Source organism: Lynx canadensis, chromosome B3 (assembly GCF_007474595.2).
Source record: "Lynx canadensis isolate LIC74 chromosome B3, mLynCan4.pri.v2, whole genome shotgun sequence".
NCBI classification, from domain to species: domain Eukaryota; kingdom Metazoa; phylum Chordata; class Mammalia; order Carnivora; family Felidae; genus Lynx; species Lynx canadensis.
The window spans coordinates 51503201-51518957 of record NC_044308.2 but is presented as its reverse complement, the minus strand read 5'-3'; the positions used below and the strand labels follow the sequence as shown (position 1 = coordinate 51518957).

The following is a 15757-nucleotide window of genomic DNA, read 5'->3' as shown; positions in this document are numbered from 1 at the left end:
GATTACATGCAATCCTTCATTTTGTATTTCTGAATTTTCCAAGGCTCTGCACTGAATATTTATTATTTATATAGTTTTTTAAAAGGTTTTTTTAAAAGGAAAATAGTTTCTAATGTAATTTTGCAAGTCATTTATTATACTATTTCACATCTATTATTAGTAAAGGTAACGGAACATCTTTCACCATAGAAGATTCCCAATTTAGTTTTAATATAAGAGAGGCAGTTTTTCCAGTTGCCTTTAAAAATAGCAAAAAGATTTACTGGGTCACTTCCATGTGCCTGGTTTTCTCACATATTCTATTAAAAGTGAAACACCAAGGATAGTCAGGGGGAAAAAAAAGTGACCCACAATGTATCCACAGTACTATCATCTTTTAATTTTAAAAAGACTCACCACCACCACTGAACAAATAGTTCAATTCAACTAACTTTTATTGAGCATTTACTAAGGAGGGGGGGATTCTGATAAGAGGAAGTACGGTACACAAAGTCCAAAGTCAAGCCAAGATGGCACACAGGCTCAAGCAGCAAGGTCGTTTCTATTGCAAAGAGTGGAGTTCTATAGACTACCTGCATCAGAATCCTTTATGGCGTTGGTTAGAAATGCAGATTTCTGGGGCTACCAAACCTACTGACTCAGAGTCTCTGGAAGCAAGACTCGGAAATTAACAATTTAAAAGCACTCCAGATGATTGCTACATATGAAGTCCGAGAAACCCCAGTGTTGTGAAAGATCAAGCCAGGAGAACAGGGTTAGAAAAAGATCAAGAGTCTTAAATATCAGGATAAGGAAAGAGTTAATTCTATAGTAGATAAATAGGGCAGTGGAGGAGAGGCTGGGGACCAGCCAGATGTTTTTTGTTTTTGTTTTTGTGTTTTAAACCTGGCCCTGCCTCTAGGGTAGGGTTAATGTTTTCTTTTTCTTTTTTTTAATGTTTTTTATTCTATTTATTTATTCATTCATTCATTCACTTAGAGAGAGAATGTGTGCACAAGCCGGGGAGGGGCAGAGAGAGAGGGACAGAGGATCCGAGGATCCGACATGAACCATGAGGTCATGACCTGAGCCGAAGTCGGCCACTTAACTGACTGAGCCACCCAGGCACCCCAACCAGCCAGAGGTTTTAAGCTGGAGAGCAGGATGGTAAGATCTATGTTTTAGGTCAATACTGGTCATTAAAGTCTGACTTGAAAAAGAGAACTGGAAGCACTGGAGAATTCAGGTAAGCAATCTATAATGATGCATTAAAACTGACCAAGGGAAGAATAAAATCATTCCTATCCTGGTGCCAAAAAGGGGGGGTGAAAGAAGGAAGCTCATGAAGAATTACTGATGAATAAATAAGATGACTCGAATGCTGAAACATTAAAGCCAAAAATTACAGATACACAGAGGAATATCTGGAGAAAATTTTCCAATGGTATTTTGACATCATCTAATTCATTCATTCATTCAATCATGGAGGTGTTACTTAATATGTATTAAACCCAAGTCCAGATGGTAGGTCAAAAAACATCGGAACCACTGAATTACACCTTTAAATGAATGAATTGTAATGTATATAAATGATATCTCAATAAAGTTGTTATTAAAACACAACAAGGGGCTCCTGGGTGGCTCAGCTGGTTAAGCATCCAACTCTGGATTTCCACTCAGGTCATTATTCTTACGGTTCATGGACCTTGAGAGCTTTTTTGGAGGTTCTAGCAGGGGAGCACAGCTACTCGTATACCCATGACCAAAGAACGGTCCTCCTCTATCGGGGAAGGTCATCCTCTTCAACCAAGCGCACAGCTTCAGGAGGGATGCACATGGAGTGGTGAGGGAGAAAGGGGACACCCGCCTAGCCAGCCAGATCAGCCAAATCAACACTGGCAATCAATGGGGTGACAGATGTCGCAGCCAGATTGCCCCCACATCCTCTTATGGTTCATGGGATCAAGCCCATGGGGCTCTGTGCTGACAGCATGGAGCCTGCTTGGGATTGTCTCTCTCCCTCTCTCTCTCTCTCTCTGCCCCTCCCTTGCTTATGCTCTCTCTCTCTCTCTCAAAAGTAAATAAACTTAAAAAAAATAAATAAACAAAACAAAACAAATGTGATATTTCCCTTCCTTAAGGGGCTCAGAGAAGCACTGGGGAGATAAACATCTGCAATGCAGTGTTGTGTCAGGACAGATGTATAAGAACACAAAGGAACATCTTACACAAACTAGGATCTGAAAGACCTAATTCATGAATAAACAGTGGAGAAAGCCAGGCAAGGGGAATGCTGCAAAGCAGGAAGAGCTCCTGACTTCAAGTGAACACCTGAATGTCATGAGGGAAAATGAGATAGGAGGCAAGCCCACGGGTGAAGGCAGATCAGGAAAAGCCCAGTATATTACAGCCTCACTACTCAAGTGCAGTCCTCAATCCAGCAGCAGTGGCGTCAGCTGGGAGTTGTTAGAAATAGAGTCTTGGGGCCCCATCACAGACCTACATCATAATCTCCATTTTAACAAGATTACTAGGTGATTTCAGATGTACACCAAAGTTTGGAAAGCACTGCACTAACATACTTATTCTCAAGACAATATCCTATAGGGAATCATGAAAGAATTTCAAGTCAGAGAGTACCATGATGATATCTTCATTATACAAAAACTTTGGGGGCACCTGGGTGGCTCAGTAGGTTAAGCATCCGACTTCGGCTCAGGTCATGAGCTCACGGTTTGTGAGTTCAAGCCCTGCGTCGGGCTCTGTGCTGACAACTCAGAGCCTGGAGCCTGCTTGGAATTCTGTGTCACCTTCTCTCTCTACCCTTCCCCTACTCACGCTCTGTCTCTCTCTGTCTCAAAAATAAATAACACATCAAAAAATGAAATAAAATAAAAATCACTCTGGCAGCAGAACAAAAACCAGATTATAGGAGTTAGAGCAAGAATTGCTTAGGATACTTTTGCAAGATACAAGAAAAAAATAATAAAGGGTCCAAACAAAGCATGGATAGCACCAGGAAATGGTAAGTGATTGGGGTGTGGGGTTAAAGGGGAATAAATCAAGACAATTTCTAAATTTTTGGTTTGAGTACATGGATAGATGTTGACGCCATTCACAAGAAATATAAATAGTAACAATTATAGTGGCTAACATTTGTCAAATAGGTACCAGGCATTATTCTAAGTGCTATGCATAAACTATGTCATTTAATCTTCTTAATAACCCTACGAAGTAGATATTACTATTACCCCATCCTACAGATGAGGAAGGAAGACACAAAGAAGTAGGGTAGAGTGGGATGAACAGAAAGGGAGGAGATGACGAGTTCAATTTTGAATATGCTAGGCTCCAAGTGCTTGTAAAGATGCCCATAGGCAATCATCACAGAGACCTAGGTTTGTAGGGAAAGCAAATAGGCTGGAAACAGATTTGCAAGTCGTCAACACAGGTTCATACCTAACTTTTCAGGAGCAGATCAGGCCACAGTGGGAGGGAGTTTAGGTTACAGACAGAGCCTGGGAGCACCAATATCTAGGGGGTAATAGGAGGTTGCTGAGGTTATGAAGAAGACAAAGCAGCCAGAGAAGAGAATAATAGCCACAACCAAAAGAGCAATAAAGCAGCCAACAGTTAAGTATGTTATTATGTATCAGTTACTATTCCAAACATTTTTTATATATTAAAAAATTTAGGGGGCACCTGGTGGCTCAGTCAGTTGAGCATCTGCCTCTTGATTTTGGCTCAGAACATGATCTCATGGCCATGAGATCAAGCCCGGCATCAGGTTGTATGCTAAGCATGGAACCTGCCAAAGATTCTTTCTCTCAACACTCTCTCTCACTCTCTCAAAGAAAAAAGAAAAAATTTAGTCATCATTAAAACCATATGAGGTAGGTGTTATTATCCTTATAATAAAAATGAGGAAATTGAGGCGCATGGAGGCTAAGTAGCTCATCAAGGTCACACAAAAAGTGAACAGAGAATCCAGGATTCCAACCACAATTCAAACTCTAAGTATAGGTCCATACCTTGACTGCTATGATATAGTGCCTCTCTTTCAGGCACTGGAAGAGGTAGAAGCCAAGGAAGGACACAGTTGTACCAAAGTCCTCAGAATAGTGTCTGGTCCATAGTAAGACCTCAGTAAATATTAACCATGATTATTTGATAATTATACTGCCATGGAGTCATGCATTTATGCAAGCCACAGTTTTTAGAAGAAAACAAGTAACAACTAAAGAAGGTAAAAATCAAGATTTTCATGGAGGAATAAAAGCGAAGAAATTTCCAAAGACACTAAGGCTTCTGCTCAGTTTCCCATGGCTTCAATATCCACATTTCCAAACAATCAACTTTCAACCACACTTGTGGCTACCAGTCCTTAAGCAGTGCTGCTGTACACAGCAATGACCTCACTGGCCTCACAAACCCCAAAACACCTTCTGAGTGCTATAAAGATTCTGTTCTAGGATGCTATCTTTAACGCTGGGTGTATTTTGCTCCATTCTACTTGTGTTTTTGTTTTATTTTTTAGAGAGAGCGAGCGAGCTCAAGCAGGGGAGGGGCTGGGGGGGAGAGAGAGAGAGAGAGAGAGAGAAAGAGAGAGAGAGAGAGAGAGAGAGAGAGAGAGAATATCTTAAGTAGGCTCCACTCTCGGGCTCAATCCCACGACTCTGGGATCATGACCTGGGCCACAATCAAGAGTTGGTTGCTCAACTGACTGAGCCATCCAGGCACTTCCATTCTATTTGTTTTAAAGCAGGTGCTGAAGATCTCTCAGGTTCTTGAGTATCCACTGAAAACAAATAATTGTTCCAGACCACTCCAGACAAATAATTGTTCTAATCAGGAGGACATGTTGTCTATAATAAAATGGTAACATATTTTCAGGTAATTTTCAAGTTAATATTATATTGTTTGTACTCTTAGGACAAAAGCTTCATGGTTGTTTCTAATTCAATAATTCTGTCTGGCCCAGATTCCCCCAAGATCAAAGAGAAACAATGAATAAGGGCAACAATGAGGAAAATGGTCAGAAAAAGCAAATAGTTTAGATTTCCAAAAGGTTAAGTTTTTGAAATAAATTTATGTATTTCAATCTAAGAGGATTTCTCAAAACACAATAAAGGCACTGGATGGCAAAAAGCATCTCACATAAGTGGGACATCTGGTCATCCTAGCCCTGAAGCAATGTACATAGAAAGTGCTATTTTTAAAATGAAATAAATGTGAATACACTACCCTGCATAAATGTAAATGATAACACTTATCAGGGAGACGTGGAATATAAAATTGACTAAAACTGACTAATTCAAAGATTTATGTACATAGATGCTCACCATAGTCCCTGTCTTATAATAGTGAAAAGGCCAAGCAGTAAATAAATTATGGTACATGCAGATGATGGAAAATTATGCAGTCACTAAAAACATTCTTAATGAATATTTAATCATAAAAAATTTTTCACAATACATATTACATTTAAAACATCATAAAAACTACATTATGAATACAGATGAGGGGTGCCTGGGTGGCTCGGTCGGTTAAGCATCTGACTTCGGCTCAGGTCATGATCTCGCGGTTCGTGGGTTCAAGCCCCCAGTCAGGCTCTGTGCTGACAGCTCAGATCCTGGAGCCTACTTCAGATTTTGTCTCTCCTTCTCTCTGCCCCTCACTTGCTCATGCTCTCTCTCTCTCTCTCAAGAATAAACATTAAAAAATACATACATACATACATACATACAGATGAAAGACTTAAGGAAGCAAATTACTAATTGGCAATGATTATTTCTGGATGGTATTAGTTTATTTTTAATTTTCTTCCTTCATATGTTTTTGTATTTTCCAAATTGTTCATGATGTATCATTTCTATAAGCAAAAAAGAAACTACTGAAAAGTTATTTTTTAACAGTTTTTCCAATAAATCTCTGCTTCTGTTTTTAACTCTTTCCCACTTTTTCTTACCCTAGTTTAAGCCTTAAGGTCTAGGGCAGAGGTTCTCAAATGAGGGTAGTAGGGAGAGGAATTTGGCCCCCCCATGGGATATTTGGCAATGTCTGTAGATAATAAAGTTTGGTTGTCACAACTGGGGGTGGGGGATGTTACTGGCTCTAGCAGATAAAGGTTAGGGATTTGGCTAAACATATAATACACAGGACAAGCCTGCAGAAAGGAAGGATTATCTAGCCTTCTATGACAATAGGGCAGAGGTTGAGAAATTTTGGTCTAATGAAAAAAATGAGTATAAACAGGAAGGGTGGGTGAAAATGCAATATTAGCTCTAGTGGCTAGCGGCTTTTCACTTCTATAAAAAGATATAGATATATACCTAAAGAGATAGATAATGCCCATCTATTTATTCTGAATTGATAAATACTGAATCCACATTTTGACCCAAATTCCTTATTAAAATACACATCTCCTGATTTTATGAAACATCTCCAGGACTTCTGCTCCCAGCATGACCATGACACTTGTCAAATAAGAAGATTCTTCTCAGCTTGAACACGTAGAGACCAATTCTGAATAAAGTTTTTAAAATACTGTTACAACAATGTTTTAAAGTAAGATGGTATCCTTAAAGAAATAGCTGGTCATCTTATTGTATATACTTCAGTAGGGCAAAATGAAAAACTAAGTTCTCACTAGTGCAGTCTAGACTAAAAACTAGTCTAACACAGAAGTGTTTAATTGTTTAAAACACATAGACACCCCCGTACACAGAAAAAAACTTACGTAAACTCATGAGAAATTATTTTCTATTGTGATGTCAGGTTCAGAGAATGGTAACAAAGCAGTACAAGGATTTGAGGAAATGAAGCACCCTCCACAATCTAATTAGTTACTGAATAACAATTTACTTCATAAGAATTTGTTTTATTCCCTTTTTGGGGAGTGTGTGTGTGTGTGTGTATGTATTTGATTATAACAAAGCACAAGAGAGCACTAGGATGAATAGATAAAATAAAGGAGTAGGGGGATCAAGATGACAGAGGACATCTGTCGACGTAGACAGATAACACTTGTAGATGACAGAATGGAAGGCAAGAGAGCATAAAAAGAACATTGAAGATGCATACAGGATGATTTAGACAATCAAAGGGGAATAATAAATTTTACAATGTATTCATTGCTGAAAATGAGGGAAGAGATCATGTATTCAAGCAAAAAAATGAAGAAAATGAGGGGAAATAAAATGCTGAGTAAATAGGGCAGAAAGAGATCAGAAGGAAAGGTGACATAGGTTTCATAACTCCCTAATTAAGACTGAATGAAAAATACTTTTCAAATCTTCAATCTCTGATAGGATTTCAGTAACATTTGCTTATATGGATTCTCCATGGCTCTTTTTTCTTTTTTTTTTAATTCAAATGATTCTCTAGGGAAAGATATACAATGTCTTCTGTCCATGCAAAATCCTCCCATTCTTCTGCTTAAAGACCAGAAGGGTAGGGGCAGAATTCAATCGCTTTGTCATTTTTGGTGACTTATTCATAGCAGACACTGACTATTCTTTATGATGGGCAACAGTTTTCAGCCACCAGATGTGAGCAGAGCTATTCATCATGAGATCTTATCCTCTGCCTGGCCTGAGATGAGCAGGACTTGACTACACATAGTATTTTTCCTCCACTGCCTACACAGCAGAGTGGAATGAGAGGGCACATGACCCCTAGCAAGGGCAACCAGGATTCTTCTACCAGACTCTCTTCCTCCAGGCCCAGAGCTGGAAGATCATGTGGTCGGCAGGTGCCACTGACCATCTTTTTCATCATGAAAAGAGCTGTCATGTGGATGAAACCAATGGTAGACAGCATAATCTGACATGAAAGTCAGTGACAGAGAGCCCAAGAGACCACATTCTAGCTTTGAATCCATGGACCTGGGTGTTCAGGTCATAGAAGCAAATAAAATCCTTTTTGGCTTTGAGTCATGTTTCTGTTACTTCCAACTAAAACAGCTCTGGCTGGTAAACTGTTTAACACTGTCAAAGAGATGTTTGTTAAGTCAGTATCTCAGAACTATGATGTATGAATTATCCAGACCCTTTTTATTTATCTACTACATACTAGCTGCCATCATAACTTGAGGTAATAAGTTTCATAAATGTAAACATAATGTTTAAAGCAGAAATTCATTTTACAATGTTTATTTTTGAGAAAGAGAGAGACAGAATGAGATCAGGGGAGAGGCAGAGAGAGAGGGAGACACAGAATCCAAAGCAGGCTCCAGGCTACGAGGTGTCAGCACAGAGCTCAACATGGGACCCAAACCCACAAACCACGAGACCATGACCTGAGCCGAAGTCGGATGCTTAACTGACTGTTACCCAGGCACCCCCAAGTAGAAATTCATTTTAAATAACATATTTATTTATTTCAAGATCTAACAAGAATCCCTGAGATTTGATGTTATAAAACTTCTATTATTCTTGATGTTAAATACTTCATCATTTTCCACCTTCACCTTTCTGAGTTAAGGAGTTCTGCCTTTCTAATCTACCTTCTTTATTGCCATAATCATTTTACTTCTCCCATTCTGAAACTCCTCTAGTTTCCGTGTGTTTTTACAAAGAAGTAGAAACCCCAAACATACACACAGGATTCCTGGCCAGGAAAATGCAAGTTTCTGTATGAGTGACTAAGGAGAAACAAAACTTGTCTTTTTAGTGCCCGGCCTCCCTCCAGTTCAGCACTGTGAACACAACATGTTCACAGCACAGCAGCACATCACGCCAAAGGAGGTAGACAGATGGTCCTCATGAACACTTAGAAGTGGACAATGTACTTCTCCCTTGATTTCAACCAAGTTTGGAGTCTTTATTTTGAAGTCAAAACATAATCACACCATCCCCAAGTTCCACAACTGGCAAAAAACCTCTGTGGTACAAGGAGCTGTTTAATACTAATGGCTGCTGGTTTAGGAGACTTCCAGCTGAGGAGGGCTTAGAAAAGAAATGGAGAAGGTCCGAGGCATGAAGAAGCCAGGGATAAGTTTCTGCAGTTTAAAAATCTGTATCACCACAAACCCAGACTGACATTACAACCAAGGTAGATGGAACAGGACAACTGTTAAAAGGCAAAAGTGACCAATGGGCATTTTAGCACACTAAGGACCTAAGGACCCAAGGCATCAAAGGCAGACCCTATCAATAAAGGTAAAGGGGTAAGTGTGTGAAGGAAAAATTAAATAAATCACCTAAAATCCTTTTCGATCCACTCCCACCTCCCACTGTGAATGAAACTCCACAGAAGGGACACCTCAGTTCAGGCCTCTAGACTAAGTATCTCTCTATTGGTTGGGCTAACGTGAAACCATAACATACATTTTGAAAACAAACAACTCTTCCTGCTGCCCCACTGGGCAAGCACAACTCCAGTAAACAGGAGTTCATTTAAAAAATTATCCTTTTAGCCACAAAGAATTAACTGGGGAAGAAAAGAAGCTTAGCACAAGGAACTTTTGAGGACGATGAAAATGTTCTATATCTTGTTTGTGGTAGTGGGTACATGACAGAACATATCTGTCAAACTCACTAAACTGTACATTCAAAATGAGTGAATTTTATTATATATAAATTATACCTCACTAAAGTTGTTGGAAAAAGAGACAGAGAGGCAGGTGCTGGAAGGAAAGGAGAGGACAAACTCCCCAGGGAGACAAATGGACAAAGTCTGGGACAACTCTGTGGGAAGGAGACCTGTCAGTCGGGTGGAATGGGAGGAGTGGGGTTGCCCACATGATACTTTACCGAGGGCCAGGCCTTATTACATAGAAACTCCTGGCTAGGAGTCTCAACTTTTCACAAGACCTTATACTTCATTAGGAATTGCCTAAGTAGAGACGAATACATCAAACTCTATCCTCCAGTGGGCCATGTGCCCCTACATTCTCCCTGTGGAGGCAAAATCCATTATAAAGTAAAAAACTAAGAAGCTATATTACCTTCGGAGACAGGATGTAAGGAAAGAGGGTTTGCCTGTCCTCTCCCACACTTTCTTATAGTGCACCTCCACCCTGCCCCAACCCTTTGGAGGTAATGGTTAAATCCCAGGAACCCCATTCATAGACCTTCCTCCAGTATTCCCCTACTTTGAACTGCTAAAAGCACCAGATTTGAAATGTTCATCTGGCAGTAGCAACTATCACTAAAATGAGAACTCCTTTGTACTCTTTTAGCCACTGGGCAATACATCAAACTTTCACACTTCAAGAGACAGTAACAAATTTCAAGAGGAAATCATGAGCTTTCTGCTGTGCTCAAGCAGTCTGAAGAAGTATTTCTTAGTAGCTTACAGGTTACACGGAGTCTGCAAAACTCCATGACATAATAGGAATTAATTTCCAGTTTCCAAATCTAGAGCTACTGGTGTTAACTTATGCTGTTCCCTCTCCTTCCCTTCCTGTACCTAATCCATCACAGAGACCTGCCTCTCAGCTTTGTCCTTTTCTCACATAACTTCTGCCTGTGCCTCAGTCTACCAGAGCTTCATCACTTCCTATTTTGTTTCCTACAATGGTTTTTTTTGGTGGGTTTTTTTTGGTGGGTTGTTTTTTTTTTTTTTTTTTTTTTTTGGTTTCCCTGGCTCCCAGCTCTCCACTCTATTACTCATCCTGTTCAACATGCCTGGAAATGTGCTTACTTGTTTAACCACTTCTTTGTACCCTGCTCCATTCCTACAAGTGAACTAATCATCTCAAACTATCATTTACAGTCTGTTTCCCTGCCATTAGAGACATCGGGAGGAAATATAGATGGAAGGGGCAGGACAGGATACTTGAGGAAATCGAATGTATTTGCTAAATCCTATATCAGGCACATGATGAGACATGAGGTTTCTGTCCTGCTTTAAGATGCTGAAAATAGTCTGAGAAATGTAATTTCAACACCCAAATATTAGAATTTCCAGGATTGATGGTAGGGGGAAAAGGGCATAGAATAGAAAACAGGAACTATCCCAGAAAAAAATCTAGGCCATGTGGCTTCAGTAGGTATGAAGAAATATAGTGGGAAAGGAAGATTACAGATATACAATCTATTGGCCTAAATTGTAGTTTCATCTAGGAAAGTTTATGTTGCTTCTCGAGTAGCGGCTTTAGTTTTTGTACTGTTACAAAACTCAGCATCCTGATACACAATGGGACTCCTAATTAAACGACTTCAGGTAATCTTGGGCATTCTAGGGCATTTATGGTGTTATCCATGATGTTTGGGAAGCTCATGTGAGGAGGACTACCATGACATTTTACTGCTGCTGGTGATCTATCCAGGCCTAATTAATAAACTCTGCTCCACAAATGCTGAATCCTTCGAAGTTACTGAAAGCATCTATGGGTGACATTATGATTCAAATATCCACTGGCAAGTCAAGACTAGCAAATATTTTCAAAATCAGAAAGCAATGAGATATCATAGCCACCTTTAATTCTTTTGGGAACAAGCCAGGTGGATCTAAACACAAACTGACCCACGACTGTGATTATACTAAATATCTCTGAATTATATTATTTTTTTTTGAGTGAGTACACACACACAAACACACAAGAAGGGCAGAGGGAGAAGGAGAGAGAGAATTTTAATCAGGCTCCACAGAGCGTGATGCAGGGCTCCATCCCATGACCCTGCAATTATGACCTGAGCAGAAATCAAGAGTCGGATGCTCAACCGACTGAGCCACCCAGGCGGCCCCTGAATTGTAAACTTTATTTTTTTTTAATGTTTATTTATTTATTTTGAGAGAGAGAACGTGAAAGCTTTTTGTTTTTGGGTTTTTTTTTAATGTTTACTTAAGAAATGTACACTTTAGGGGCACCTGGGTGGCTCAGTCGGTTAAGCATCCGGCTTCAGCTCAGGTCATGATCTCACCATTTGTGAGTTTGAACCCCACGTGGGTTCTGTGCTGACAGCTCAGAACCTGGCACCTGTTTTGGATTCTGTGTCTGCCTCTCTCTTGGCCCCTCCCCTGCTCGCTTACTCTCTCAAAAAATAAATAAACATTAAAAAAATTTAAAAAAAGAATCGTACACTTTAAATTGGGAGTTGCATGGTATGTAAATTATATCTCAATAAAGCCTTTATTTTAAAAACCAACAAACAGGGGTGCCTGGGTGGCTCAGTCAGTTAAGCATCTGACTCTTGATTTTGGCTCAGGTCATGATCTCATGGGTTGTGGGCTGGAGCCCTGAGTTGGGCTCTGTGCTGCCAGCGAAGCCTGCTTGGGATTCTCTCTCCTTCTCTCTCTCTCTCTGCCCCTGCCCCTGTGCTTTCTCTCTCTCTCTCTCTCTCTCAGAATAAACTTAAAATAAAATAAAATAATAAAATAAAATAAAATAAAATAAAATAAAATAAAATAAAATAAAAACATTTTAACCAAAATGTTAGTTTCCAGAAATGTTATATCCTGGGAATCTAGCTATTGTCCTTAAAATGTTTATGCTGCTGGAAAAATTTACAAAATGGAAGCCCTGATAACTTACTATGAGAAAACCATTATCATTTTAGCTACAAAGAATAAACTGAATGATCTCTTGCCTTTCACTGTTATGCGAGCTGATATGTATCACATATCAAAATCTGCCTTTAAACTCTGAATGACATTTTTTAAAAGGGCACTTTTCAGATTTAACCACTACGTTGAATACCATAATTATGGCATGTCACTAATACATCTTTCCTTATAATCTACTCCAGAACTTCCTTCCCTATAATCCTCTGTGAGGGAAAAATCCTTGTGTTTATCCATTGATTTAACCTCTAATGATTTCCCTCTTCCTCTAATAATCACTACCCAAGCTTCTATCTCTAGAATCATCCAACCTTCCCCACATCCCAACCCATTCCCTAATTTCTACTAATAAATACCACACCAGCTGTCTCCCTGCTATGGAGGTAACAACAGGTTATTTATGCTCCTGGATATTCAAAGTAGGTCAAGAATATAGGAAACAGACTGTGAGCCCTGTGCAGGAAAGGGCTGTGTCTTGTTCATTGTTAGAACCTCTCAATATTAAATAAAGTACCTGGCACCCAAGAGGTGCTCAATAAATATTCTGGCCCACCATTAAGCTAAGGCCCATTCACAAAAAGAATTAGCCAACAAATAGCCAAGTGAGGAGATTATACTTAGGCATAAATGTATTTAGAAGGCAATTTAAGCTCAACTCACTTTTGATGTCTAAACCAGTCTGTTTTTACAATGCCTAAAAGCCAAATTTTAACAGTGTGTGATGAAGCTATGACCAAAACTCAAATCCTTGCAATTTAAAAATCACAGTATTTAAAAACTTTTTTTTTTCTTTAAAATTATCTTGGGAGAAAAAAAGCTGATTTAACACCAAGAGCAATTTATTATCCAGTCTCTAGTTAAGCAGCCCACAATTAGGCAGCTCACTGATGGACTCCTCACCACAGTGAAGAGTAGAGGGCTATACAAAGGAACTAAGGAATGTTTACAGACCTGTATCTCTTCATGGCACTTCTCAGCACCTACCCTCATACGTTCATTATGAGGAATAAACGAGTTATTATTTGTAAAGCACTTAGAGCAGTACCTGGCACATAGTTAGCACTGGATCAATGTTTATTAATAAAGTAACCGAATCAGTTCCTAATTGCATTCATTCATACATTAGAGGCCTACAATGCCTAAGAAAATTACCAGGTTTAGAGAGAAGTTCCTACTGTGAAGTCTTTAAATGTATGGCTGGGAAAAAAAAGGGGACCTAAAGAGTGTTTCAAGCAAACTCCTCATTTCATGGTTGAAGAAATTAATCATATACCTCATATTTGTTGAGAAATTCACAGGCTGCAAAGCTTTCCCATCTATTACTAGGTCTGATCTCACAACAGCCTTGTAAGAGATGTTGGGCAGGTGTAATTAACTCCATTTACAGATATGAGACAACCAAACAAAAGAAGTTAAGTGACTTGCCCAAGGTCACACCGTAAGTGAAATGGCCTGGGCCAGAATCCAGGTCTCTTGATGGTGGGTTCAGACTTCTTCTATAACATGCTGCAACTTGGGTCCTGGGTTTACTTTGCATCACATTTGGAAGCAATGATTCTAAGATCCTAAATGGAGATTCTGCCACAAACGTGAACTTGAAAAGTTAAGGCAATTCTGTTAACTGGAATTAAGGGTAATTAACAGTTAGCAAAACACCTACGTACACGGAGTTATAGTATAAAATGCCATGACTACATACATTCACAAAGCACCACACCGCCCGAGACAAATTTTCATAAGTGTTCAAAGGGGCAGTTTTCCAAAATATGCCATTCATAGATTACCAGACCCGGAGAATACTGATGTCAGTGTAAGAAAGAAAAGGCTGCCACTTTCCTTAAGGCTTGCCCCAGAGGATGGTGAAGCCATGGAGCATAACAAGGCTCTAAGGGATTCACGTAGGTAGCAAACTCCCAGGGACAAATGAGAGCCGAGCATCCGAGCCCATGAATCATCTCGCATTTATCCGGCTGAATCTTCAAGGGCTCACCACCCCCAGGGAAGCAATGTGAAACCCGGCTTCAGGGGTGAAAAATCGACTGGCGACCGTGTTTGCAGGACTCCAAATAATTTCACAGAAAGGCTGGCTGGCGGTAGAAGTGGCACCGCATACCAACACAAGACGTTATTTTAAGCGCCCGTCCCCAAGGGAGGGACCACCTGATCCACCCGATCAAGCATCTCCCGCAAACAGGCGTTTTCCGAAACCAAACCGGCGGGCAGGGCAATCCTGGCGGCGGCCCCCCCTTTCCAATCAGAAACACGCTGAGCACCCAGCCCAGGAAGCGTGGCAGGGGCCAGAGAGACCCCCAAGGAAGGCCTGCGCCCCGAGCGCCCGAAAGAGGAAGGCGCCTCTGCGGCAGGCGGGCCGGGCCGGGGGTTTTGAAATGATCGGGAAGGGGTGGTGCAGCCGCGCCGGCCCCCGCGCCCCTGCCCCTCCCTAGCCCCACAGCGGGCAGTGCCGGGCCGCGCGGCCCCCTCCCCGCGGCGCCTCACCTTTGTGTAGAGCTCGGACGCTGCCATGGCGGGGCCCCGCGGCGCCGACGCCCCCCGCCTGAGCGGAGGCCGCACCTCGCCTGGGCGGCCGCCCGCGCCAACTAGGAAGCGCCCAGGCAGCCGCCGGCTGCGCGCGGGGCAGGGCCGGGCGGGGCGGGCAGCGGCGGGCGGGGCAGGGCGGGGCAGGGCGGGGCGGGGCGCCTCAGGCGCGGGCGGCCCGCGGAGACCTCGCCATCACTCCCGGGCTCACCAAGAGCAGGCGCGAGCGCTCCGCGTGCCCAGGGTCCTCGGGGTCGCAGCCGCAGCCCCCTGGGCGGCCGGTGATGCTGCCGCTGCCGCCGCTGCCGCCGCTGCCGCCGCCGCCGCCGCCGCCGCCGCCGCCGCCCTGTGCATTGTGGGAGCGGGAGGAGGCTGCGCTCCGGCGCTGCCACAGCGGCTGCTCAGGGCTCTCTCCGGCTCACGCTGCCTCCCCTCGGCTGCCGGCTCCGAGCATCCTTGCCCTGCTAGCCAGCGCCGCCGAGGCCCGGAAGCCCACCCCGGCCACTCTTTCGCGGCACACCTGCCCCGGGGGCGCGTGGCACCCCGGACGTCCCTTCTCCCCTACAGCGAGCCCTGGGCGGTGCAGAATGGCCCAGCCACCGAGAGGGGCGGCGATAGCTGGTGTCACTGCGTGTGTCCAGGTAAACGACTAGGAGTCTCCAGATGCTTTTCCTATCCTTCCAGGCAATTTTAGAGAAACGATTTGGGAGGAGGCTTCTTCGAAGTCCACAGA

The 15757-nt window shown here is 42.1% G+C and overlaps 1 protein-coding gene across 7 annotated transcripts in view; it reads right to left on the bottom strand.

Annotated features, from left to right (window-relative positions):
• The window catches only part of MYO5A (myosin VA), a 192368-nt gene extending 177301 nt beyond the window's left edge, over nucleotides 1-15067 (bottom strand). For all 7 annotated transcript variants that reach the window (XM_030318158.1, XM_030318162.1, XM_030318163.1 and 4 more), the window contains exon 1: nucleotides 14986-15067. In XM_030318158.1, the coding sequence (XP_030174018.1) occupies nucleotides 14986-15012 (27 nt within the window). In that variant the 5' untranslated portion in view covers nucleotides 15013-15067. The remainder of the gene's footprint in view (nucleotides 1-14985) is intronic.
• Nucleotides 15068-15757: the final 690 nt, after the last annotated feature.